Source organism: Ornithodoros turicata, unplaced genomic scaffold (assembly GCF_037126465.1).
Source record: "Ornithodoros turicata isolate Travis unplaced genomic scaffold, ASM3712646v1 Chromosome15, whole genome shotgun sequence".
Taxonomy (NCBI): domain Eukaryota; kingdom Metazoa; phylum Arthropoda; class Arachnida; order Ixodida; family Argasidae; genus Ornithodoros; species Ornithodoros turicata.
The window spans coordinates 3,469,119-3,496,062 of NW_026999318.1; the positions used below are offsets into that span (position 1 = coordinate 3,469,119).

A 26,944-nucleotide genomic window follows, 5' to 3' on the forward strand; every position below is an offset into this window, starting at 1 on the left:
CGTACTGCTTGAGTATGCGATACAGTGCTTGCAGTATGAGTTTCATTTTGACGTCGTTACTCTCCTTCGAGGAAAGAATCTTCCTGATGGAGGAGGTCACTTCAAGTGTCTTGGCCATTGGCGAAAAGATTCAACACGGTGGAAAGTAGGAGAGGTAACTCCGATGAAAGAACGCCCTGTCCTCGCTGCTGAGACAGACAGCGCTTCAAACGTTGAGGATTCTTGTGAATCTTTTTGTAGGTGAGCCGTCGTAAGAAGCGTTTGTGATTCTTCAAACGTGTGAACGTGTCTGAAGCTAGAGCCACTTTTCCGTTCAATACACTGAGGCAAATTTCGGAGAGGTGTTTCATGTCAGACGAAGCAGAACGTCTCAAGACGTCGCGACGGCGCGGAGGGTGTAGAGTGGAGAGTACCTTGAGTAAAGTGACGTGAGGGCAGATATTGATTTCGGAGCAGAGATATATTGACGTTCTCCCGGAAAGATATTGCTACGCAATCTGTGATCCTCGTGCGTATAGTTGGTCCACAAGTAAATAAGTGTGGGGCGACGACATCGCTTGTTTATATGCGTCCAGAAAATACTCCAGTCTTTATCTTCCAAATAGCTGTTGCCCGGAATGTTCCATCTTGTGCACGCAGCGCTCGGTGCGCGACAGGACGACGTAACTGGCGTTGGAGGATATAGTTCTAAAATGGCTACTGTCGAAAAGGACGTTTTGAACAAGTAAGAAGATCGACGCATTGGCGTGGTGAGAACCCCGAATGGAAAGATCGGTCACCTCCTTCAAGGAACCGGCCTCGGTCACGTGATCGTCGACGACGATTAGCGTAGCGCGCGACGTGTCCCACTCTCGCGGTAGCTCCTTGGTAAATTTCACAGAGTCCCCAAATTCGTCCTGCATGCTCGGCGAAGCATATTTCTGTACGTAGAATATTTGTGAAGGAGGTTTGTCCACCACGTCGTTCAGGTTCCTCAGCACAATCAAACCGAAAGTAGATTTGCCGCACATGGAGGGGCCGCTTAAGATGCAGCGGAAAGGGTGACGGAAACGAAAAGGTTCGGGGGAAGACATGTTGCGTGCGTACACGTTGCACAAAGAAAAAGAAGAGACTGAGACTGGTAGAGAAATGCATCGCTTTTATTTACACGTCGTCGTCCTCGAGATCGGAACTGCGTTCCCAATACAGATTATCCAAGCTAAAGTTGGACTTCTTTTTCGTCAGTCTATCCGCCACTAAGATGCGGTCGAGCGTCTTCATCTTGTCCTGACACATCTCTTGACGTGCTTGCAACCATTCCAGGCGGTGGACTTGAAAAACTTCCTCCACGATGCTGTGAATAAATTCGCGAAGTTCTTCGTTTTTTGTCTTTCTTCGCCGACGAGAAACGCAGGAGAATAAATCACACATGGTGTTTTCTATGCATCGGTCACAATGATGACGGGAGAGCAGTGCGCGCTGCCTTTATACAAATAAACGCGCGCAAAGAAGCGAGAGCGAAACCGAAACGGAGAAGCTACCCGTCAACGCTAGGAGCGCGCGCGCCCAGTGGAAGGAGGAGAGAGCGAAACCGAAACCACCCGTGGCCGGGCGGGCGGCGTAAAGGGCGGTATGAGCGCGCTCACCCACGCGAATGCGTAGCTGCCGCGGCGCGGCGCCCCAGTCACTTCCTCGCTCGCTGTCGTGGAGAGCCATGGAGGAAGGAAACACAGGAGCGGCCGTTTCGAACAGATTTCCGTGGGACCCCTCTAGCGGTCGCTCCTGTCAAAACCGCCATTACTTCCTGTCCACCACGCGATCCTCTCTAAAGTTTCGGTTTAGCAACGCTTTGTTGCACGCGCTGCTTTCCCCCCTTTTATGCTTTTCCAAAGTAATTTACTCCTAAAAAGTGAGCACCATTGCGGAAACAACGTTTTGTTAACGTGTTCTTACCGCGGTTGTGGCTGTCGTTCAACAGAAAGCATCTCTGTCACGGGAATAACGTTTCCTTCGTAAGTACGTACTTGATCGGTTCTTTCGTACCCCTGTTCTGTGAGAGAGTCATCTTGAACCTTTCGTTTGTAAGCTAGCGCTGTGCTACAGCTGCAGATTCATTTGGTTTGCTCCGTTGTTGTACAAGTTTGTTTACTGGCATGCTTTACCACTTCAGCAACAAACATACAAAACGTGGCCACGTCGTCACACAAACATCGCTGCCACGAATGATGTTTCTAGTCCTGCGTGCTTGTCCTGCAGACCGTTACCAGTCTTGTAGAAGAACGGTAAAACAAGAGTAAGCCTCCAAACACACACAAATAAAACTGGACGCGCGGGGTTCATCACAATGCAGATATCTGAACTGCAAGACAATCACGACTCCCGTCGTCTGATTTAGGAGCTGGCCTGCGCATGCCCTTGGGGTCACGTGAGCGGTCACATGGTAGACAGGAGCATCCCAGAATGCAATGCGAAGGCTGGCACGCCCGTCCCAATGGCAAAAAGGTGGAAGGGACGCTCCTGTGTTTCCTTCCTCCATGTGGAGAGCAGACGTGCGCTCGGTTGCTCCGCAGTCCCCGCGCTGGCTCAGTTTGTGCCTGGCTCCCGGGTGGAGCAGTCGCAGTGTCGCCGCGGGGGAAAAGATGAGTGATTTGCCGATGTTTGCGTCTTGTTTTACCACGCTCCTTTTCTCGCATGTTCGCCGTTGCCCGTACGCGCATGTTTAGACTTGTTTAGCGGTGACCAAGCCTTTTCTCCGTGTTGATGCACGTTTAGCGTTGTGTGGCTAATGGTTCCCGCCTTGTGTTAGCCGCGTAGCGTTGTGCGGTGACGCTGTGGTTAGGCCTAGCCGGTCGCCCTCTCCCTGATGTGTACTGTTTTCTCCGTGCTGTTTAGCAGTAACATGAATAAAATAAAGAAAGAATGTGTTCCTTCACGAATTTTTTGCGAACGATCTATCGCACGGATTTTTGTTCTGAAAACGGCTTTGGTATCTGGTGACCGAAGAGATCAGATATTCTAATTGGAACAACTTCGTAGCTTTCATAATTAAAAAGAAGTTAATTATTGAAAGATAATTAAAACATTGCCTTAGGAGTCTGCTAATGCCCCCCTAGGGAGTGCCCTTCAGCATATGCTATGTTGCAATTGATTTCATCCCGGAAAAAGTGATAGATATATTTTTAAAAAATATGGTCACATTTAGCTGGGACACCCTGTATATGTATATATATATTTGTAAGTCAAACGTCGCCTGCTGTTTCCGCCTTCTTGGGCCTCATCAGCAGTACGCAGGCAGGCAACGTTTGAGCGGATGGCGTCGGAAGGTCACGTGGCACGTGATGACTCCCGTCAGGGTGTCCTAAGACACCTCGGAAAGCCCAGTGCAAAGCCAGTCAAGTGTATAAGGGGGACAAAAATTAGCAGGAGCTCTTTGGCTGCACGTATAGCGTATGTTTGTAAGTCAAACGTCGCCATGCCAGTACTAGACAGCTGTTTCGGCCTTCTTGGGCCTCATCAGCAGTACGCAGGCAGGCAACGTTTGAGCGGATGGCGTCAGAAGGTCATGTGGCACGTGATGCCTCCCGTCAGGGTGTCATAAGACACCTCTGAAAGCCCAGAGCAAAGCCAGTCAAATGTATAAGGGGAAAAAAATAGCAGGAGCTTTTTGGATGCACGTATAGCATATGTTTGACTTACAAACATATGCTATACGTGCAGTCAAAGAGCTGCAGCTAATTTTTCCCTCTTATATATATTTATTTATTTATTTCAAATACTGCAGCCTCTATGAGGCTATAGCAGGAGCAGGCATGCTTGGTTACAGAAGTCTTTCACAGGTAATTCCCTTATAGCACCAGGTAACCTATTCCATTCATGAACTGTATGAGGAAAAAAACTATATTTAAAAACATCTATACGTGAACGCATAGGAACAATGTTCAATGGGTGTGAGTTCCGAAGACTAGACGACCGTGCAAACGTAAAGTAAAGTTCATGGCGTATGTTAATCTGTTTATGAGCTATGAAATGCAAAAATTTTAACCTTTCATGGGCACGCCTCTGCCGCAGTGGAACCAGACCCAATGAACTCAGTGCGGAAGATGGAGAAACTGACTGTCGTAACGTTTCATAAGAAATCTCACTACCTTACTTTGAATTGATTCCAGAACATTAATGTCACTATTGAAATGAGGGTCCCAAACGACAGAAGCGTACTCCAGAATTGGACGTACTAAGGTTTTGTATGCAAGGAGCTTGGTATCCGTGGAGGCCAATTTTAACGTTCGTTTCAGGTAGCCAAGCTTCTGCAGAGCGTTAGACGAAACAATTTTGACATGGGTTTTCCAGTTTAGGTTGGAAGAAAAATGCAGACCCAGATATTTATACGTATCAGCCTTACGTATTGCATGACCGTCAAGTATGTAAGAAAACGAAAGAGGGATCTTCCTGTTGGTAAAAGACAGCACCGCGCATTTAGAAAAGTTAATATGTAGTTGCCACCTTTTACACCAGTTGTGAAACATCAAAAGTGACTGGTTAAGATTGACTTGATCATCCACTGATTTCACTCTAGAATACAAGACGCAGTCGTCTGCATACAATCTTATCTCTGAGGAGACCTCACTGACAACATCATTTATGAATAACAGAAAGAGCAGTGGCCCTAGCACAGATCCCTGGGGGACACCCGACAAGACGCTAGATTTGGTCGAGTCATGTCCATCAAACGAAACAAACTGGGTTCGCAATGAAAGATAGTTTTCGATCCAGTACACAATCCTATCATTCCTAATTAATGCTTTTAGTTTTAGAATCAGCTTACCATGGCATACCTTATCAAAGGCTTTACTCAGATCAATGGAGATAGCGTCAACTTGGGTTTTAGCATTAATCGCAGATGCAAGAAAGTGAGTGAATTCCAACAGTTGTGTCACGGTTGAAAATCCCCTGCGAAAACCGTGCTGACGAGAAGATAAAATTGAATGTGTTTCTAAATAATCAGTAATGTGCTTACATAGAATATGTTCAAACACTTTGCACGATGTTGAAGTTAATGAGATAGGTCTGTAGTTAGCCATCAGTTGTTTGCTACCAGTCTTGTGTATAGGAATTAGGTTTGCTACGTTCCATGCTGTGGGAACGACTCCGGTATTTAAAGATTTCTCAAAGATGATTAGCATTATTATATATTAGCATTATATATATATATATATATATATATATATACAAATATAAAAATGAGCAAATGCTCCATGGCTGCACGTGAGGCATATGTTTACTGGTCGAGCATATGCCTCACGTGCAGCCATGGAGCATTTGCTCATTTTTATATTTGTATCTGTACTTACTGGCTTTGCACTGCGGCCTCCAGAGGTGTTGCTAACACCCTGGAACATTGATGTCTTGCAGAGACACAGTGTTTGTGCCGACCCAAAAGCGTGTCACATCCCTACGCTGTGCCGATGAGAGCCAAGAAGCTCGAAACGGCCGTCCACAGCTGGGATTGTGGCACGCTCGACCAGTAAACATATATATATATATATATATATATCACTTTTTCCGAGTTGAAATCAATTGAATACTATAGCATATGCTGAAGGGCACTCCTCAGGAGGCCATTAGCAAACTCCTAAGGCAGTGTCCTAATTAACTTTCAATAATTAACTTTTTAATTATGAAAGCTCTGAAGTTGTTCCAATCAGAACATCTGTTCCCTTCGGTCACCTGATGCCGAAGCCACTTGCAGAACAAAATCCGTTCCATAGATCGTCCGCAAAAAAATTCGTGAAGGAACACCATTTTCATGTTTATGTTGTTCATTCCGCGTCTTCGGTGACGCATCTTTCCTTCACCCCCAATGTGAGAGGGTGAAAGAGCACACTATCGCCTCTTGCGTTCTGGAGAATGATGAAACACATAAGGGCAGTTCCGATACAGCCGCCCGATACATTTGTTTTTGTTTTATTTCCGCATGTTAAAGCTCATCTTTCACGCATGAGGCGGCACTGTGCTCCTTCAACCTCTCACATTGGGGGTGAAGGAAAGACGCGTCCCCGAAAATGCGTAATGAACAAAATCGAGAAGAAATGGTGTTCACTCACGAATTTTTTGCGGACGATCTATCGAACGGATTTTTGTTCTGAAAACGACGCCGGTGTCAGGTGACCGAAGGGACCAGATGTTCCCATTGGGACAACCTCGTAGCCTTTATAATTAAAAAGTTAATTATTGAAAGTTGATTAAGGCATTGCCTTAGGAGATTGCTAATGGCCTCGTAAAGAGTGCCCTTCAGCATATCCTATATTGCAATTCATTTCATATCGGAACAAGAGGTATATATATTTTTGAGAAATATGTTCGCATTTAGCTGGGACCCCCTGTATATATATCCATAAATTCAAATAATCAATCCAAATAGGAAATGAAACACAGACCACCAATGTATGGGAAGTAAGAAAAGAGGGGGATAATTTATTTACAGTTAAAGCAGCATGGAAATGATCGGAATAAAATATGACAGGAGAAGTAGAAATTACGATTCTGAACCCTGTGATACATATTCGCACAAAAAGTTTGAGCGTAGCGCGCAATCCTGGCGCCCGACGGAGCTTTGATACTCGCGCGATAATTTCCCCCTCTCTCGGTTGCCAGCCGCTGACGTCGTGTGGCCTCGCCGTCTTTTTCTTTGTTTTTTTTGCGATTTGTTGAGCGCCGGCAAGCCGAGCGACCAGGAAGCGTTGTTGTTCATCGGAAGCCGTGGAAAGGATAGGTGATGAACTGAACACTCTACAGGCGACACGTCTGCTCTTCTTGACAAAGCTTTTTATGGAGTTGGAGCTTATGAAGGTAGTATGTTCATATCAAGAGGTGAAAATATATATGTTCCAAATGATTTCCAGGCTCCTTTAAGGTACTTCAAATGCTAAAAAGGTTGTATGCATTACGTCGGAAGCTTCACCTTCGTCGGGACAAAATAGCTAAATGTGCTTCTACATGCTTCTATAGCGATGTTCCTTCGGCTTCCAACCAATGTGTGGCTCTCGTTGGAGCATTGAGTTGTTGAAGATACAGGCGTGGTCCACCAGTGTGGTCCCATCAGCGCTTTCAGCGATAGTGTTGTATTCTATAGCTTTTCGTGGAACAATTATTTGTTCTTACAAAGCGCTATGACGCTTTCGACAGGTATATGTGTCGAACAAGAACCGAGTTTACGGTTCCCGCTTTTTGCCCCATTAGTTATAGAGTTCGCGCACCAATTCGCCCTTGATGAACCCGTTGTTTTCATTGGCGATGCAGAGCTAGTAGAGTGTACGATTGAAAAACTCGTGCAAAATCTGATCATCTTTACTGATACTTCTAACACATGGGCCTTTCGCTCAAACAAATATACATAAAGAACATCTTGTCGTTGAACGTAACACGATTGTAATCCAATCTGTTTTTATAGGACAATCATACCATTGGAGCCCCTTCGGTCCGGTACTGCCTCTGACTGTATGGATTGACGTGGGCATCGTGAGCGACGTCTGGCATCAGCAGTCTTTTAAGAGTTACAAGGAACACTTGATCTACCTGGTCATCTTCATGAGATCGGTTCGTTTCTTTTCCATAGTGCACTCCTTAATCATCAGTTTTTCTGTATTTGGCTGACCTGCGTAGTCCACTCCGGCGTCCACGCCGAGAGGCGTTGGCTGCTGTGTTTGAGATTTTGTTCCCGTGCACATGGTTGCACCTACCGACAGCTGCTCGGCATGCTCCTTGGGAGACTGTCTCATCATCAGCAACTGCTCTCGGCTGTGCACTTAGGCACGCCGGCGCTGGATGCGCGACGACACATAATCTAAACCCCAGCGACCAACGCTGTGGCGTTGCTGCTTACGCGTTCGTATGCTCCAGTTAAGTCTGAGTGTGCATTCTCACCAAGTAGGAAAACTGTCTATCCACGTAGCCAGAGCGCTGCTTTATGCAGAGTGCTTCGCCTCAGGTGTCACAAAACTCGATTTCAGAATGAAAAGTCAGTCTGAAAATTTCGGAGTGAACAGCACTTATCTTCGGCGAGATTTTGCCATGACCACCCTGATCCTTTTTCAGCCGCGAGAAATTGTATTTCACTAATTGAACTCCTAAAGTCAGCATAACTCTTCTTTGCCAGAAAGAGAACACGAATTTCGGATTTACCCGATTCCATTGCACAATACATTCCTTGTTATCGTTTGGAGTCGCGCCAAGCTAACGGCCACCCTCACTTCTCTCTCTCTCTTCTTCTGTACCGCTCTCACTGTCCCACGTGGGGGATCATAGATCGTGTACGTCACTTAAAGACTGTGACAAGGTGTCTTCATGAGAATCCAGGTTCCGCTCCAAATGAAGCAGTCGAATGTAGTGAGAGTGTTTTGTTTCGACTAGATGAGGATTAATAGTCGCTCCAGAGAGCGATCGGAAGCAACCACTCGAAGACACCATCGCAAAACATAACATATTATTGGGCCTGTTGGTGCTGCAATGCTGACGCAAAAGCGCTGGAAAAAGAATCGGTAAATGCGTATCTAAGTTGCCCTTGTGTTGCTTTGTGTGTATCATACAGAACTGGATTTTTCGCGTTTGTATAAATATGGACGTCTGTTCTGTGAATACGCGTTTCTTGCAAGTGCGTTTCCGTGTTATGTGTTTCGTCCGTTTGCTTCGTCTCGCGTTTTTAGCGCTTTTGCGTCAATGATAAGATATTGCGTAAGAGAGCACAGTAGGATGGCGCGCAAGCGGTCATTAGCACATAAGAAAGCGAAAAGATGCGGAAAGATGACGCGGAAAGATGACGCCTTGAATGATACCTCAAACCTTCTGAAGACCTTCACGAACCAGTAACAAATGAATTATGAGAAATATTGTTTACCACATAGCTCATCCGATTAGCCCGTTAAGAGCTTCCCCAGCACTGAAGCCACCATGAAGCCAATACAACGAAAACCAAGGACTTTCTATTAGCTTCTGCAAGCGCTCATCACGATGACATGAGTTACTGGACAGTGCAGAATGGTTTATTTATTTATTTTTATTGCTTGTCAGCGCCACGAAGCAACTGTGGTCATAAGCGGCGTACATGTACGAGCACGTTCACACATGAAGAGAGGGCAGCAGGGGGAGTGGTAAACAGGAGAGTTAGTATGATGCTGGGATGACCTGAGGAGGAACTGTGCCGACATTCGTCCAGAAAGTAAGCCGGAAACCCTAAGGAGAACTCCATGCGACAGAGCCGGTGGTAGGACTCCAACCCGCTACCTTCCAGTCCACTGCACGACCCAGGAGTAACCATCACCGAGCGGATGCTTTCATCCCTCGGCCACGACCCTGGTATGGTTCATAGAAGTTAGGGAAGAGCAAAAATCTGCCCACCGGGAGCGTCGAGCATCATAAGCATCTAAGTGTAAAGTGTTTTTGTATAAAAAAAGAGGGAGTCAAACCTGCTTTTCGAAATCCCACCTTATATAGTCCTTGTAATGAACACATCAACAAACTTGAGCACATTATGCACGAGCCAGAAGCATTGCAGCAGCAAATTGTTCGCGCCGTCTTGTGCGCTGTCTTTGTGACTTACTGTAGCAAACTAAACAATAAGAATTGTTTTTGGGCATTGTTTTCACAAGCCGCCATTAATCACTTAAGTTGCCTGAAGGGGGTACAGCTTTGCGCGTTTGAAATTGTGTGTAGGCTCCACGTGACATTCCAACGTCTGTTCTTCGCCCTCTAGGTTACTCTAAGGTTTGCGGGCACTCTACCTAGGATGAAGTTCAGGCTCGTGGGTGTGTACTGGTCAACGGTGAGGAACTTTATTTATATGCTCAGCGCAAAAGCAGCACAGAGGGAAGTGTGTCACGACTATACAGTTACGAGTCACGTTACGAGTTGGAGTTGCAGTCACGTATAACACGTACTGCAAATCGCTTGTTGCTAGTGGCCCAATTTTCGCGAATTAAAAAATTCTCGAATTTTAAGGGCAGACGAAAATCTCGAGGAAACATATAGATTGCTTACTGACGTTTGAACTGCCCAGCACAAGCGAAGTGTCTGCAATACTGCCTTAATTATACAGCACGGCACTCAAGTACGGTACGGTACGGTCAAGTACAGTACGATGAGGCAGTCAAGCCACGAAGTGTAGCGTCCGAATTTCGTGGAATTTAGTGGTCGCGAATATCTGCCTTGAGCCCGATTCCCAAAAAATAGGTGTCGGTTTTACAGTAGTCACAGTGGTCTCGTATTTCTGGATTTCCCACGCAGTGCATGAGGTTGTGGAGATTTTTATATATGTATACATATTTTTCGCATATTCGCAGGGTTGGGTAGCATTGCATCCTAAGTTCTGAAAACTGTAAGGCTTGCCTTTGAGGAGATAAAAAATCGCAATGTTGCGTCATTTGTAAAATATGGGACGTTTTCAGAACCTCACTAGTCACCTGCCAATTCTGATACCCGAAGGTAATCTACATCGTTGTGTTCGTCTCGAAATGCCCTTTCGTCTCATAGCAAGCACATCGTATTGTGATTTGGGGCAACACACCAAACAGTCTCTTTGTGAAAGGTGTCTACCGAAAATGCGTAAATTCGACAGCTCGCGTTCCATATATTCCCACTCGTAACATCGTTCATTTTAATCACAAACGTTCTTCATGATGACTTAAAACAGCACATCAAAGAAATTTCGCTTCACAGATGGTCGAAATTACGTTCGTAACGCGACGTCGGTCGCAACGTAACTTAGACCATCTCTGAAGCAATGTTTGTTTATGTGCTGTTCTCAGTCGTCACGAGTGGGAATATATGGAACGCGAGCTGTAGAATTTACGCGTTTTCGGTAGACACCCCTCACAAAAAGACTGTTAGGTGCGTTACCCAAATCACAATACGACGTACTTGCTATGAGACGAAAAAGCATTTCGAGACGAACAAAATGATGCAGATTACTTTCCGGTATCACAATTGTGAGACGGCTAGTGAGGTCCTCAAAACGTACCATATTTTAAAAATCATGCAACTTTGCAATTTTTTATGTCCTTAAAGACAAGCCTTAGTATCTTTGGAACTTAGAATGCGATGCTACCCACCCCTGCCAATAAGTCAAAAAACAAAAAAATAACAGCTGAATTGGTCAAATAGTTATGAAGATACCTGGCGTCAAACTTCGTAGGAAGTGGAATGGTCGAAATGCCCATATCTGATTGATAATTAATAAAAAAAATATTTTCAACTACTTCCAGCGCCAATATGCCTCCAAGGGACAAGGCTTTAATATATGTTTGAAAGAATAAAATTGGAGAGGTGGACCGGACTACCCCGCCTGATTCGGCCTAAAATCATCCAGCACTACTTTCGGAGTTTTGCCGCGTTATGCATCTGCCACAGGGGCACAAAAAACGACATTAAAGGGATACTCTGGGACAAATCGAGATTCTTAGAGTGACTGTGTAAATGAGTACAGAAAGCGGTTAGCTGAAAAAAAAAAAAGAGAGCGAGAGAAATAAATATAGCTGTGAAGTTCATATCGAAACCGATGTTCCAGAGGGCTTCCTCTCCGGTCTCCTGTACACTGCGTGAACTCACGGGTAACCTCGCGTGGGCTAACGCCTGCCATCTACTTCAGTTTGTGTAGACGCTTGATAGCTTCTTCGCGCGACATAGATGACCAGTGATCTGCTCCCTCGATATCTTTGTCTGACTGTGCCGACTGGGAGCAGAACCTATAGAGAACGGCGCGTGCCAAGAATGCCGGTGACGTGAAGCCAGTGTTGCTGGGACCGCTGTTCCGTGGAAGAGCGCCAAATCACTCCATGTAAAATATTTATTTCCTAATTATCTGCCACCTGGGGATGAGAAATTCTGCTCAGTGAAATATCGCATGTACTGGATTGATGGATTCATGGAGCAATAATTGTTACTTCAGCTGTTAAGTGCTGAATAGATTAAGACGTATTGTCATTCTTGCGGTGGCACACGCATATGTTTAAGGCCGTTTGTCCGAGTGACAGTTTCCGCCCAATGATATCATTATAACTGATTCGCCGATGAACTGCCTACTCGCGCTCTTATTGTCTGCGCAGAGTAACAGTTTTATTCTTGCACAAGACTAATTTAAACCGCGCAGGACAAGATTATTTCATAATTTGTGGTTACGCGAGCATGATGAAGGAAAAGCTGGAGTCGCTTGCAATTTTCTGAAAACGAAAGTAAACAACTCGTGACGACGCCAAACGGGCGGTATCGACGTCACGACGTTTAGCGTCAGTACTAGACCCCAGATTCCTAGGCAAATGCGGTTTTTCTCTCTCTCTCTTTTTTTGCAGTTACAGTTCTAATAGCGCCCTTTCAATACAGGCGCACGAACTGGATGCCAGGGAATCTTGTCATCGATTCGATAATGCCTACAAATACCTATTCTGACGCTAATGCCTATTTTGGCGTAGATGCCTAATCTCTCATTAAACACCAAAAAATGTCTACAATGTCCCTAAACCGGTGGCGAAACTCCGTTGTCGAGGCGCAACTGACATCGGTCTCGTACTTTTGAGATCATCGTCGCTTGAAAGAGGCGAGTAAAAAAAATCCTGGAATGTAAACAGTTACTCCAGTTCTTCGGCACAGTTTCTTATTTGTTCTATCTCTCCCTTCCAGCGTTGTGATGTTCTTTTGTGGGCCATTATTATAATTGGGGTGTTCATAATGGGTTTCGTAATGATTTTGCCGCAATCTAGAACTCGCAGGGCTCTTACGGGAGGACATCTAAAAGAGTCCACGAAGGTTTTTCGTTCTTTTCTTTTTTTTTCGTACAACGAATTAAAACACTGTAAAATGCTGAAAGAGGTGCTGCGACGTACGAAGGTGGGTACACTTTCGGTACAATCCCTACCGTTTAGCAACCTGAGGAAGCTGCTCTCCTCGCGGGTAATCATTGCCAGCAAGGTACACCAGCAAAGGTGACTTCTCGTCCAGTATGAACACACTTGATCAGCTATATTCGCGTATATTTGGGAGCCTTGTGATAGTGCCGAAAACGAAATCTATAGAAGGGGAAGCTTAAAAAATTCGACGACTCAGAAATTCGCGCGAAGCACATCTCGCATATCTCAAGTATCTTTCCTGCGACAAGTCCTTGCGAGAAGTGTCATGGAACCAGTGGCAATGGCCCAAGACTTCTAACTGTACTTGGATGGATAAGTTTTCCATTTCGTGCAGCAAAACGTTAGAAACACAGTCACAACTCCCAACTACGATATGGTTCTTGCGGATGGAACTTATCTGCTGATCCACTTTGTTTTTGCACCTTGAGAGCTACAAACAAAAAAAGAAAAGAAAAAGAAATCAAAATCTCGAGTGCCTATAATGCCATTTTATTCTCGAAATCGGGAGTGTGAGCACATTTTGTAGGCACCTTAAACTAGGGTGTGCTAGCCTAAAAATCCGAAGTCTAGTCATTAACAAACTGGCGTGTGGTGTAACGTCCCTTGCCATAGCCGAAGGGGACGGAGCACAAAATTCACTAAGAAAAGGGGATACACCCAACGTGGGCACCAACAGAGGCGAGAAGGAATAACAACCACACGCTTCGTTAACAATAACGAACATAACATAGTAAGAGCACAACGAAACCCGTATATTCTTTACTTTAAACTTTCCATAACATGAACTGTGAAAATAACAAACATGATTTAACATAATTTAGTATGAACTCTGCTAAACGCTAACCGGGACGTTTCATTTTTCGAAAAAGTAAAATGAACTTACAGGCGAGAAATTAGTTTTATTTTTCAACTTAATGTCCAGCTGCGCGAATACACTTGTCCCAGCGTTTCACGAGGGCTTGGATGCCAGCAGCGTAGAAATCCTTACCGGCGTGTAGCAGCCATGATCGGACCGCATTCTTGACTTCGTCGTCGCAGCTGAAGTGGCGGCCCCCAAGGAACGCCTTCAGTGGCCCGAAGAGATGGAAATTGCTGGGGGCGAGGTCTGGACTGTAAGGGGCATGTGGCAGCAACTCCCAGCCAAGTTCCTGTAGTTCCTGTAAGGTGCGTGTCGTGAGATGTGCGGTATGCGGGCGTGCATTGTCCTGTAGGAGGAGGACTCCTTTGGTGACTGGGCCCGGCCGCTTTTGCTTCAGCGTCTTATGCACATCCCTGAGAACCTGACAGCAACATGCACTATTGATGGTGGTACCACTGGGCAGAAAATCAACAACGCAAGCCTTGTCCCAGAAAACCGTGGCCATGACCTTACCGGCAGACGGGGTGCTTCGGAACTTCTTGGGAGGTGGCGAGCCCGGATGCTTCCACTGTTTTGATGCGCGTTTAGACTCAGGAGTGAAATGGTGCATCCACGTTTCATCGCACGTGATGATCCGATCAAGGAACGGCTGTCCTTCAGTGTCGAAACGGTACCTTAGCTCTTGGGAGATTTCCAGTCTTCTCTGCCGGTCAAACACGGAGAGCTGCCTCCCGACGCAACGGGCACCAACTTTCCGAAACTGGAGGTGTTCATTAATGATAGTGTTCAACATTGCCACAGAAAGGTCCGTCTTTCGAGCGAGTTCGAGACATGTTATCCGTCGGTCGTCGAGGATCAGGAGCTCCAGAAGTTAGATGTTCTGAGGAAATCTGATACTGGGCTCTGAACCGCCCCGGCCGGGATCGTTTTGCACTGATATACGGCCGTCTCGGAAGCGTTTGCACCACTCAAACGCTTTGCTGCGGCTAAGTGTATCGTGGCCATACTGAGCCTGAAGTCTTCTGTGCATTTCAGATGACTTTACGCCTTCATTCACAAGAAACTTCATGGCAATCCGCCATTTTCACGCGATCACTGTGCGCATGCGCATCACTCGTCTTCTGCTCTTCTGGATGAAAACAATGGAACCATAGCTGAAACCATAGCTGAAAACAGCCGTAGCTATTACTACGTTAACGCTGCTATACACCATTTTTCCGTTCCTGGATTGCTTCCGTCAATGAGTGAGGCTACGCTTCTCAGCACCAGAAATGTATGAAAGGACCCAGGAACGATAACGAATAGCTTTAGTGCTGGACGACTGCACTGCACTCAACAACCGCAAGAATCTTCTGCTTCCTCTTCTTGAAAACAGTTGTGCACAGCTTATTGGTCTGGCATGGAATGACACGGACACGGTTTGCTCCAGGGTCATATTGCATACATCAAACGGGAACTTACACTTTGTACAGGGAGAAGCAGCAGGAATAGGCCTCGAATCCCATGATGGATACTCAAAAAGTGAATACACGAAGTATGCTGGAACGAAAGACACAGAAAACCGCAGCGCTCCTCACGTGCATTTGTTTCCATCCAGTAGCAGACGATATTGGAGAGGGCGCCACATCTCAGGAAAATGGTCCATTCGCTGTCCGATGTGCGCGCTCCCCTCGTTGTTGGCCATCTTGTCCAGCAAGTGTCTTCTGTTTTGAAAAAACTTTGGACCACCACGTGGTGAACGCGGAGGCCTGTCGCATGTAAAAATGACGAAAAAGAAGTAGCGCGAGCCATTTGTACACTCAGGAGACAGAAAGTCCCGGTTTGACTTGAACACCCCTCGTACTTTAAATGAACAATTTTACAAAACGCGCGGGAAATGAACACGTCAACCATCTGCAAACGAGGCAGACACAACAAGCCGTAAGAGTGACTGACCCTGACTTTGCGCACGCCGACAACACCACATCTTCCCCAGGCCATGGACGATGGCGTGGCAGACGAGGTTTGAAGGCGACTTCGGCAGTGACCTACGCGGCCGGCTTTCCGTGCTGTGACTTTCGGTTGCTGCTTCCATCGATCTTCATCCGCTCTGGTCTCCATTCTTGGTCCACGGCCGGGTCAAACAATAGTGAAGACGGCGACTTGGCGGCTGGCCTACCGTCCCACTTGGATGCTCTGCCGCAGGAGCTCGGCTACCGCCCTCGTCGATCCGTCTCTTCGCTCGCCACATCGTCGTCGGGTGCACCTCTTTCCGGTCGGTCACCGCCAGCTGGGCCTCTAGGTCGTAACTTTGGTTGCCCGGACGTTCCGCTGGTGGAAGGAGACTTCGGGGACGAACCTTCAGGTCGAAGGCGGGTTCCAGGCATCAAGGCGCCGGCGTCGTCCATCTCCGTCCGGGCTCCAGCTCTGGATCACATCTCGATGACTCTTCCTGGTTTCGACCCTCGATGCAATCTACGACTGACTGTTTAGGCGACTATCTCTCTCTCTCTCTCTCTCTCGAAGTCATCCAAGGTTTAAATAACCTTCCCGCGCCATGTCACAGCCCGGGTCAGTCACGTACGCAAAACCAAAAACACATGTGCGTCCGACACTGCATTCGAAGAACGCTGTAATTGCCACTGCTTCCGTTAACGTGCAGTTATGCTGCAATTCACACAAAGCCGCTTCTAGGGGAAAACGATACTGTCTAAGGGGGAGCAGGTGTCACCTCTCCCACGGAGAGACATTGTGCACATGTCACCTAGAGTTTTATGGCTTTCAACTGTGGGGAAGCACGAGCTCTTGCGACCGTTTGAAAGCAACAGGGCGCGCTGCCCCTTTGATGTGAGAAAATTGGAAAAAGTATGTGAAACCGATTTTATCAAGAAGCTCGGACTGTCACTGTGGCACGACCTTCGTCAATAATGCTTTTGGGGCTTTAATGGCATTAGACGATGATGTCATCGATTATACTGGTATCGCACAGCTACTGGGATAGCCAAGACTTCTTAAGTACACTCTATTCCATGGATACGCCGATCGATTACACAACAATCATCCCAGGACACAGTCAAGAGTCACGTCTACGTTAAGGGAAATGACCTCGTATGTGGCGCAGTGTAGTGTAGTCTAAGACCCTTACTACTGCGGGAACCTCAAAAACATCAGCGGGAAACCTGCGCCCTATAGCCTCTCAACCTGCAAACCAAACCTGCCTTTAATCGCATAAAAACTTGAACTGGACAAGATGTATGGATGCATGACGCGGACGCATGGTGAGAGAAAAAACGAATATTTTCGAGTTTCAGCCACTGACACAGCAAACATTTCAGTTTTGGAATAAATATCAAATGTCTTACTTTTCTTGACAAAGAGAAAGAAGCATCGCAAGACAGGTGGCGTGAAGGTGTTAGAGGCCGCGTTGTCCTGGATCTGGAAAACGAAAGGACATTACTCTTGAGGTGGTCAGTTTCCCTGTGTGCGTATCCTGTACAAGAAGTCATCTTTTACAACCACCTGCTTACGGTGCTGTGCAAGACCTTGTGCTCATAGGCTCCCCTCACATGTTCCTTGGTCTTGGCGCATTATGGTCATAGTTACCGCTACGCCAATAACGAATAAACCAATTATCATCATTATCATCATCACATGTTCCTTGAAAAGCCCGTTCCTAAATGCATAACGCGCCACGACACCGAATATATTTTGCTCGGACTGTACGATCACTAATAAAGGAAGCACACGGCACGCTTATAGAAAGGATATAAGACATGCGTCTTAGACGCTATTTTGTGTGACATGTAGGGTAGAGAAGAATTCAATAACCTATTGGGAAGCGGTCCGAAGCAACCTGTAGACGGGGAAGACGTACTTGAGAGTCTCCTTAAATTTTTGAACGCTAGCAGCAACGGCACCCATCCAACGCCGGACACCGTATACCTGATCACAAAGTAAGCAATACAGTCGTTTAACTTCGTTCAGCACGCGGACGAACATTTGTCAGAGTCTGATTCATTTCAATATGCTGGCATCATTGCAGGCGACAGAACATCACAGAGTACTCCGATGAAAACAAGACGCATTCTGGATTGGGTAAGCGCCTTTGTTATATTTAGAAACGTCACACCCTTGTCTTTGGTGTTGTTTATATTTAGGAACACTTGAGTACATATTATGTACGTACATATATTATAACAAATCGATAATTTTATTTCTGCAGAGCTGTTTGCTCCGCTTCAACTTTTGCAACTGTTACAATAATAGTTGCTGTTACAATGATGAGCTGTAACTAAAATACGAAATTTCAAAAAAATCGAGTGAATTAGAATAAGAGAAGTCGACATTACCATAGCTGACACGATTGGACACCATTGGAAGCGATACTTCACAATGGAGAAAGAACAAATGCGAAACCACGGGTAAGATACTTTTAAGGAACTGTGAAGTGAAATACAATCCCCTGTTTCTGTGTGCGACATGCTAGTGTTTGCCTGTGTGATGCTGCACACAGTGTCTAAACGTTCAAAGCGGGTTAATGATTACACAGCCTAATTTAGAAAAATTTAATTGCACGTTATGCGGCGGCCCGCAACAGCTAAAAAAGTCATGATCGGAGTACGCCCGTCACGTGATACCTAAGTATTACGCGATTAACGTGTGACCGGTTACTAATTACAAATAAACATTCCTTTAAGAATCACAGGAATGACTAGGAAAATTCTTGAAAATATGGAAGAAGCAGTACCTTCTGCCGTCAAAATACCGTCAGCGTACTCCTGTTTGCCCCAAATTGAACATTTCCAGTCTTGTTCATAGCACAGGGCAACCAATGGAAGTACTAATGATGTGATATACACGCTAGAGATGTCCGTTGTACACCCTGTTGGAAGGCAGCACACCGCACTCTCAGTATGGTTAGTTACCTATAGTTACTACTATAGTTACCTAAAGTGCGTGTCCTTCCGTGTGGACGACTGTCACTGGAGAAGGGCGGACTGATCTAATAAACTATCTTAGTTTAAGTAGTCGATTTCAATCTCGATTTAATTCACGGGATTTTTGTAACGATTTAAGGGTTCCGAAAACATGATAAGCCAGCACCATTCCTTTCAAGTGGCTGACATCACGTTGCTGATCTTTGATTTGACAGCTTCCTTTATCGTATACTTAACATAGGACGCTTCCGATGTGCTAAAATTCGGTAGTGTCTGCACTGCACAGCGCGTTTCCCGTAATGTGGTCAGTGTCGTCCTTCACCATAGATGTCGTGGTGTTACAACGTAGGCGATGTACTGTGGAGCTGAGTCACTTGAATCCAGAAAGGGGGTTATATATATTTCAGGATCTGACTCCCACAAAAAGAGTTTCCTGTGGCAATTTCTTTCTTCAGTGTACAGCGTCTTCTAACCAGTCTCGGCTGCATGGTACTGGACTTGTCGAGCTCAGTCATTCGATGGATCTAGCGTACTGCAATATGCATAATCATACAAGAGGCGTAAACTAAAGAAATGCCGACCGCAGTGGTGTCATTCGTGAGCAAACCAAAGATATGCTAACGACGTTGTAGAGTGCTCCACCGATGCCCAATCTCATTACATGATTTGATGAATGATATGGGAATGTTGATGGAATGAAACTAGTTCACAGGCCAATTGGATTGTCCGCAGGTGGCTGTCCAACACAGAACAGAAAGGGAGAAGAAAGTTATTTTGGAACATAAGGTCCTACAACATGGACAAAGCTTAGCTACAACGTATTTGCTTTTGCAAGGTTATTAAGACATTTCGTTGCTAACAGGTACCATAACTCTCCTTGCAGTTCAAGGCATGGCGTACGAAGGAGGCGTCTGTTCTGAATACAACGTTGCTGTCGGCTGGGACGATGGAAGATTCTATCATGGCGTAGACACAGCTGTACGGCAAATGGCACACTTGTGAGTAATATTCGATTGAACGTGCCACGAAGCACTACGGACGTAAATTCTGAGTCTGTGCTGATTTAAAGTCTGGTGCTCAGAGAAACAGAAATGTGAAATGGAACTGAGCCCCTGGCAGCACTGTCTTTTCTTATTTAAATGAACTCGAACGCTACGAAAACTAATTTCGAAAATGGAACCCAACCAGTGTTGGCGAGAAAACATCTTTGTCAGTGACTCGCTCCAAAAGGATAGGTTATACTGAGGACCACGTCTGAATGAACGGTTGGGGGCGACTTCTTACTCTGTTCTCTAGTATTGTTCAAGCCTGTAAAGTCGTGCCCTGGCCAGGTGGTCTCTACAGTCTAGTACACAACATAGTACGGTACTACGGAGCGGTAGTACATGCTGTAGATCCCTCTTTTAGCTCTCTCTCTGAAACACCTTTGTGTGAATGCCAACAAAGTGTAATGTCATCGTTATGTGCAATATACGAGGTGTGGCAGAAATGTAATGAGACTGTTCGCGTGGGGTGTGATCTGGCAACACTGGGGATCCCCCTGCTCGACACCCGGTGGGTAGACGTCTTGTTTACATTCACTTCGAGTTTCAACGCTCCACCGTTCCCACGTGTGCGTCAGGTACGTTTCTGCTGAACCTCTCTGCGGGTAGTGCGTCACGAAAATGGACAGCGAAAAGTACGAACAGCATTATGCAATCAAATTTTACGATAGGCTTGGTGAAAATGGGGCTTAAACTTTTGAGAAGGTGAAGTGAGCCTATTGGGCAATGAGTTATCATCCCGGGCTTGGCACAAAGCCATTTCCGAGGTCCGAGACAGTGTGACGGACGAATCACGTTTTGGAAAGCCTTCGGCAGCAAAAACCGATGAAAACGTCGATCACGTGATAACGCTTGTGCGTGCAGACCGTCGAATAAAGTTGAGAATGATCAGCGACGAGTTTGAATTTAAACCGCTTCACTGTTCACACGATTTTAACGCAAGAATTGGGTTGGTTCGTGTGTGGCAAACAATTTCGAACACTTGGATACCGAACACCGGGACAACGCCTCCTTTCACATCGCCATTTCTGTATCCCAGTTTTTGACCAAAGAAAGGAGTCGTAGTGCTGCTCCAGCGCCCTTATTCTCCAGATTTGACTTGACCAGATGAGACTTTTTTCTCATTCCACGGAATCGAAAGTCCATCTGAAAGGACGTCATTTCTCACCTATCGACAACATTCAGAAAGCCGTGACGAAGCAATTCAGGGCGATACTGGCTGTGGACTTTCAGCGCTGCTACAACGACTTTGAGCAGCGTCTCCATAAGTGTGTGACGTTGGATGGGAACTACTATGGGAAGGGGATAATCTCGAACTGGAGCTTGATACCATAGTCAGCAGTGTCCCAGTACCGCTGTCCTTCTCTACCCGGAAATTCTGACACGCTCCAAAGGTAACTATGCGCAGCGGTTCCTGTACTGTTTGATTGTTTGTGGTCTACGTATGGATAGGAACGGATAGGTGATTGCATGGAAGAGCAGCGCGAAGCAAGCACTAATCAACACGTGCTTTTATTTGCGAGCAATCTGAATCTTGTTTGGGGACGAATTTTCTCGACATATTTTGAAGCCTTCTGCTGCGTTCGCCAATGACTCGTACATACTAGCAGTTGCCACGATAGCAAACGTGGTTCATTTACGGTCACCATCGGCTGATGAATCCCTGCATGCAAGATTGACAATGACCGAACTGGAGACAGCCTTTCATATACAGGCGTCGTTTTGCGCCAGGTGCAGATGGGATAACTTAACCAGACATCAGGAATCTACGGCATAGAAGTCGACTCCTGTAGTTCCCGTCATCAAACCTTGGAAGTCTACAAGAACTGAATATGAGCGCTCATCGAGTACGGGACGGGACAGGACAGAAAAACGAATAACATACCCACTAGCACAGTGGTAGTGCTTTTCGTTTTTCTGTCTTGTCCCGCCCCGTCCTCAATGAACGCATATTGCCCTATTCATATTCAGTCATTGTACAAACTTGCACAGTCGTCTACCCATCTGAAGTCTACAAGGGCAATTGAATCCTTCCACCGTGTAAGCCTAACGTGCTCCAGACGCCAAATCGTGGAGGCAGGTAGTCCTCAACTGGTAGTCCTCAACTGGTTCCTAGAAAGCGGACGACCCCTTCCTTACGCAATGGCAGGCTTCAGACGTATTTCGAGCGGGAGAATGCCTGTGCGAACATCACGATGCATATTCTTCGATGTGAAACCGGCGTACGACACTGTGAACCACATGATTGTGCTCGATGCTCTATGTGAACGGAAAATCCGTGACCACATGCTAAGGTGGATTTCTGATTACTTATCAAACGGGGTAGTGTTTAGGGCGCATGGGTAATGAATTAAGCAATATCCATATGCTATTGCAGAGGTACCATCAGGAACGAGTACTGTGCTGCATATTTTTTATCTCGTGCTCGCAGCCCTCCCGGAAGGTTTGCATTTCAGTATGTTCAGGACATCCGTAAAACAGTGGACGGAGTTGCAAACTAGGCTATACAGCGCACACGGCAATGTAGTGCAATATATATACGACAGAACGAAGGATGGTTGTCTTCAACGAAAATACAGTGTACCTCTTCTTGATCAGAAATCAACTCACAAGGATAAATATACTCCTCGATGGAGCCAACTTAGCACGGATATATCACCACATCTTGATCGGGATTATCACTGACCACATATTGCCCTAGAGCGCCGAAGTGTGCGACATTTCGTACCGCAACGCCTAGCTGACTCAAGGATCAACCCTCTTCGTTGTCTCTGTGGGACACGGTGAGGAGCCACATACCACTCTACGTTTGACCTTCGCGCGTGCCTTGCTCGACAGACGTTGGCGTACCACTTGCAGGCTTTCCATGGGTTGTGTTGAAAAACGGAAAATCCGGGGACTCGACGACAGTAGATTGAAGCAAAAAGGCTCAGTTCAACAGCCGCCATTATTTTGAACAGACTTCAAATTTCGCCATGATTGGACCCAGTTCAAGAATGTTCGCTGTTCGAAATAATGGCGGCCCCTGACCTAGGGAAAAGGGCGTAAACGTTTGGTCCGGTGTAAATAAGCGCTACAACGAACTTGTCGCTCTTGGCTGAAGCACGCGAGCCGACATTACCGACTGTCTACATACTATAGATGGGCGTCGACATTACACTTGTGTAGCAACATATCAAAGGAGACACCATCCAATACGCGCAATTAATCGCCGATTCCATTCGGTACCCTGTAGTATGGAATGTCACCCAGGCTCGAAATTCCTTGTTGGTCATAGTTAGAGCTGGTCATGTTCCCATATATATACAAGGTGTCCCAGCTAAATGGAGAGATATTTTTAAAATATATATATATATTACTTTTTCCGAGGTGAAATCAATTGCAATACAGCATGTGCTGAAGGGCACTCCTTAGGAGGACATTAGCGAACTCCTAAGACAGTGTCTTAATTATCGTTCAATAATTAACTTATTAATTATAAAAGCTACGAAGCTGTCCCAATGAGAACGTGTGGTCCCTTCGGTCACCTGATACCGGGTCGTTTTCAGAACAAAAATTCTTTCCATAGACCGTCCGCAAAACATTAATGAAGGAGCACCATTTTTCTTTATTTTGTTCATTGCGCATCGTCAGAAACGCATCTTGCTTTCACCCCCAATGTGAGAGGGTGAAAGAGCACACTATCGCCTCTTGCGTCCTGGAAAAAGATTAAAAGAGAACGAAAAATGCGACCCAAGATTAGGGGAGTTCCGATAGAGTCACCCGATACATTTCTTTTTGTTTGGTTTCGGCATGTTAAAGCTCATCTTCGACGCATGAGGCGGCACTATGCTCTTTCACCTCTCACATTGGGGGTAAAAGAAAGACGCGTCTCGGAAGATGCGCAATGAACAAACTAAAGAAAAAAAAGGTGTTCTTTCACGAACGTTTTGCGGGCGATCTCAGGAACGGATTTTTCTTCTGAAAGCGGCTCCTGTATCAGGTGACCGAAGGGACCAGATGTTGCCATTGGGACAACTTCGTAGCTTTCATAGTTAAAAAGTTATTTATTAAAAGTTAATTAAGACATTGTCTTACGAGTTCGCTATTGTCCTCCTAAGGAGTGCCCTTCAGCATATGCAATATTGCAATTGATTTCATCTCGGAAAAAGTGATATATATGACACACGTCCTAACTGCTGTGTCGGTGTTCTTCGGGGTTACGGCGGGGTCGAATACGGAACCACCCCGGGTTTGTGGGCCAAGGTTCCCACAAAATTGGCGCCCCACGTTGGGCGCCAATTTTGTGGGAACCTCGGCCCACAAACCCGGGGTGGTTCCGTATTCGACCCCGCCGTAACCCCGAAGAACACCGACACAGCAGTTGAACAAAAGAAACAAAGTTTATTGCCTCACATCAGAGCTGCTGGCCGTCTGCCCGCTTCGTCGCTCCTCGCTTCTGTGACCGTCTGCCAGCCTGCCTGCCGCACGAATCCCTCTTTTCCCTAGCGCTCGCTCTTTTATCTCTTGCGCTATCTGCGCTATCGCGCGGAAGTTGCCGGGTTATCAGCGCCCCCCACACTATATATATATATATATATAAAGAGGGGGGGAAAGCCATTAAAAAATAAGTAAATGATGCTAGACGTGTTTGAAAGTCAAACTTATAGATTAAAATGGCTTTCCCCCCTCTTTATAATTCACTGGCTTACACTGTGGCATTGAGGAGTGCTCAGTCACCCTCCCAGGTGTATATCGCTCGCTGAGTGGCCCCTGGTTTGCCAATCCCGAACGATGCGCAGCTACCCAGGGCCGACGAGCCGCAAACACGGCGAAACACGTGTCCTCTGGTGCTGTCGCATCCTTCAATGAGTATATATATATATATATATATATATTTTTTTTTTAAATATGTTCGCACTTGGGTGGGACACCCTGTATATGGCAAAGAAAAACATACAATTAGATATGGGAAGCATGGTTGATTGAAGAAAAGCGGAACATTATCAGAGAGGAAAAAGGAGTGGCCTTCTACACAATAAATATCAGAGCGCATAGGAGCGCAAGGAAATGAAGTTGTTGACAGTGGGCGCTCGGTGTTGTGCGTGTGTGTTAATTTATTTACGTACGGTGCTTGTATCCGAGCTCTGTACCAGCCATTGACTTGCATGTTATACTGATTGATTCTCAAACTCGCCTTAATGCTCTTCGCACAATGAAAGGACCAGTGGTGATCACTTGTGTGCAAGATATATCGTCACTGTGTGCTACGAAGCGAAGGACACGACATCCCTACATCCTTCTACAGTTGATACTAGGTCACGCGAGCGTTCGCGAGGACGAAGTGTCCGGCGGTTTGGTACTTGTCTTTCACCATTCGGCGCACGCACAGAAAATTGAAAGGTGGAAACGGAAGAAAAAGGTGTTTGTGCTTAAGAGGACGGAATGGCCACAACGGTCTGATGTTGCTTCGACAGCATAGGTTTCTCGCCATGTAGCGTACGGAGTGGTGCTGGAGGGCTTGCATACCGAGTCTTCCCCGGAATGCTCACGGGAGACCCCTACAAGGTGAGGTGACTTACCTGCAGTTTCCACAGGCCCTCCGGCTATTCAGGCTTTGCTAGAGAAAGGGCGGAAGTTTAGTGTGGAGCCTCGGCTCTCCGGACCCCGTCTCCTCTCGTTTGTACGTCGTATCGCTGAAAAGGTAACCGCTGAGGAGAAGGACCGCTGCGTCTCGGAGGGGTGAACTGGTTACTACGTACTTCCGGTGGTCACCGGGGTACACGAAAGTCAGCACTGCGGCCAGTGGTGGAATATTTTCACGAACGGGAGCTCAGCCTGGTTCAGGCGGAGAAGGAAGGTAGGTTCGTCATTCTTCCTTCTGCCTTGTTCTCTGACAAAGCCCCCAAGCCATAGACAATAACTTTACAGAGACTACGGCACACCCGAAGAAGGTGAGAGCGGTAGTCCTGAGGCTTTTGAGCGAATTGAACTTGGAAGGGTTGTGCAATGAGGTCCGCAAGACGAAGCTTGACACCTTGGGTGTCTTCTTTTCTGCGAAAACACATAAAATTGATTGCCCATTCAGAGCGATTGTCAAGGAGCGGGGAACATGGCAATTTTTGGTGGGCCGGTTTCTGAAGGAGTCCTTGAACACGTTGAGTGTCTTGGATCCCTATGCGGTCCAGGCGTCGTCGTCGGAGGTCGTTGAATTTCTATGAGATAAGCATCCTGTCGGCAACACAGCTGCGTCCTCTGACATCCAGCATTTATTTTACTCCGTTTCCCATCCGGCTTTGTTCGTGGCTGGGCGCGTGTGCATCGAGGATCATGGCGTCTCCCAGTTTCAGAATAAGTTTGGTGTGTCTGTCAACTCATTCCTGCAATTGTTATCAAAGTACCTCTCGTTCACTACCCTATTGGAAATTCCTACTTGACTCCATATGGTATTATGACACCAGGTCCTACATGATGAAGGAACCTACATACAAATAGGATCCTGTTTAATTGTGGGTCCTACATGCAAATGCGATCCTACATATAAACAGGATCCTATTTGGTTGTGGGACCTACATGCAAATGCAATCCTACATATAAACAGGATCCTATTTGATTGTGGGACCTACGTTGGGTCCTACATGCAAATAGGTCCAAGTCTTTCGTGGTGATCCTGTATAATTTGTGCACCCTACTGTGCTGTGTATATTAGGAAATAACAAATCATGCAGCTTCTATTTTTTATTTTTTATTGATATCGTTCATCATCCCTCTGACATGACTGTTCACATGACAATCACACTCTTGCCTGATGTACAGCGTCTTCAACACCTTTACAGATCATGCTAGATGATAGCTCTAAGATATATTTCTTGTAGGCATCTGAAACAATAAAGTGAGTTAGGAAGTTAGATTTAACAAGGGATAATACATTATGTGTCACATAAAATATGCCAAACTCGTGCACAGGTTAACCAGACTTCCCACATATGCTGTTGAGGTCCAAAGAGAATGGTTTTGTTTGTTAGCAGTAAGATTAACTAACTATGACAACTGGGGCTACAGCAAGGGTGTCAGTAAGGCATTACCTGAACAGGGTGAAAACAATGCACGTTGAGTTATAATATCCGCGATTATTTACATTCTGTGCATATTTTTTCCACACTCGGGGAAAATATGCATGACTCAAGCTGAGTTATTATGAATTAATAACAAAAAAGGAAGATCTGTATCTTTAAAGCACCGGTACCCTGTAGCAGGGCCGCTGAAGCATCACACATG

At 46.1% G+C, this 26,944-nt stretch overlaps 1 protein-coding gene across 2 annotated transcripts in view; it reads left to right on the forward strand.

The window, feature by feature from the left end:
• The window catches only part of LOC135372514 (venom metalloproteinase antarease-like TtrivMP_A), a 107,439-nt gene that overhangs the window by 43,662 nt on the left and 36,833 nt on the right, over nt 1-26,944 (forward strand). For both annotated transcript variants that reach the window (XM_064606119.1, XM_064606120.1), the window contains exons 5-9: nt 7,427-7,572; nt 9,725-9,793; nt 17,515-17,660; nt 17,750-17,802; nt 19,528-19,642. In XM_064606119.1, coding sequence (XP_064462189.1) covers nt 7,427-7,572; nt 9,725-9,793; nt 17,515-17,660; nt 17,750-17,802; nt 19,528-19,642 — 529 coding nt within the window. The remainder of the gene's footprint in view (nt 1-7,426; nt 7,573-9,724; nt 9,794-17,514; nt 17,661-17,749; nt 17,803-19,527; nt 19,643-26,944) is intronic.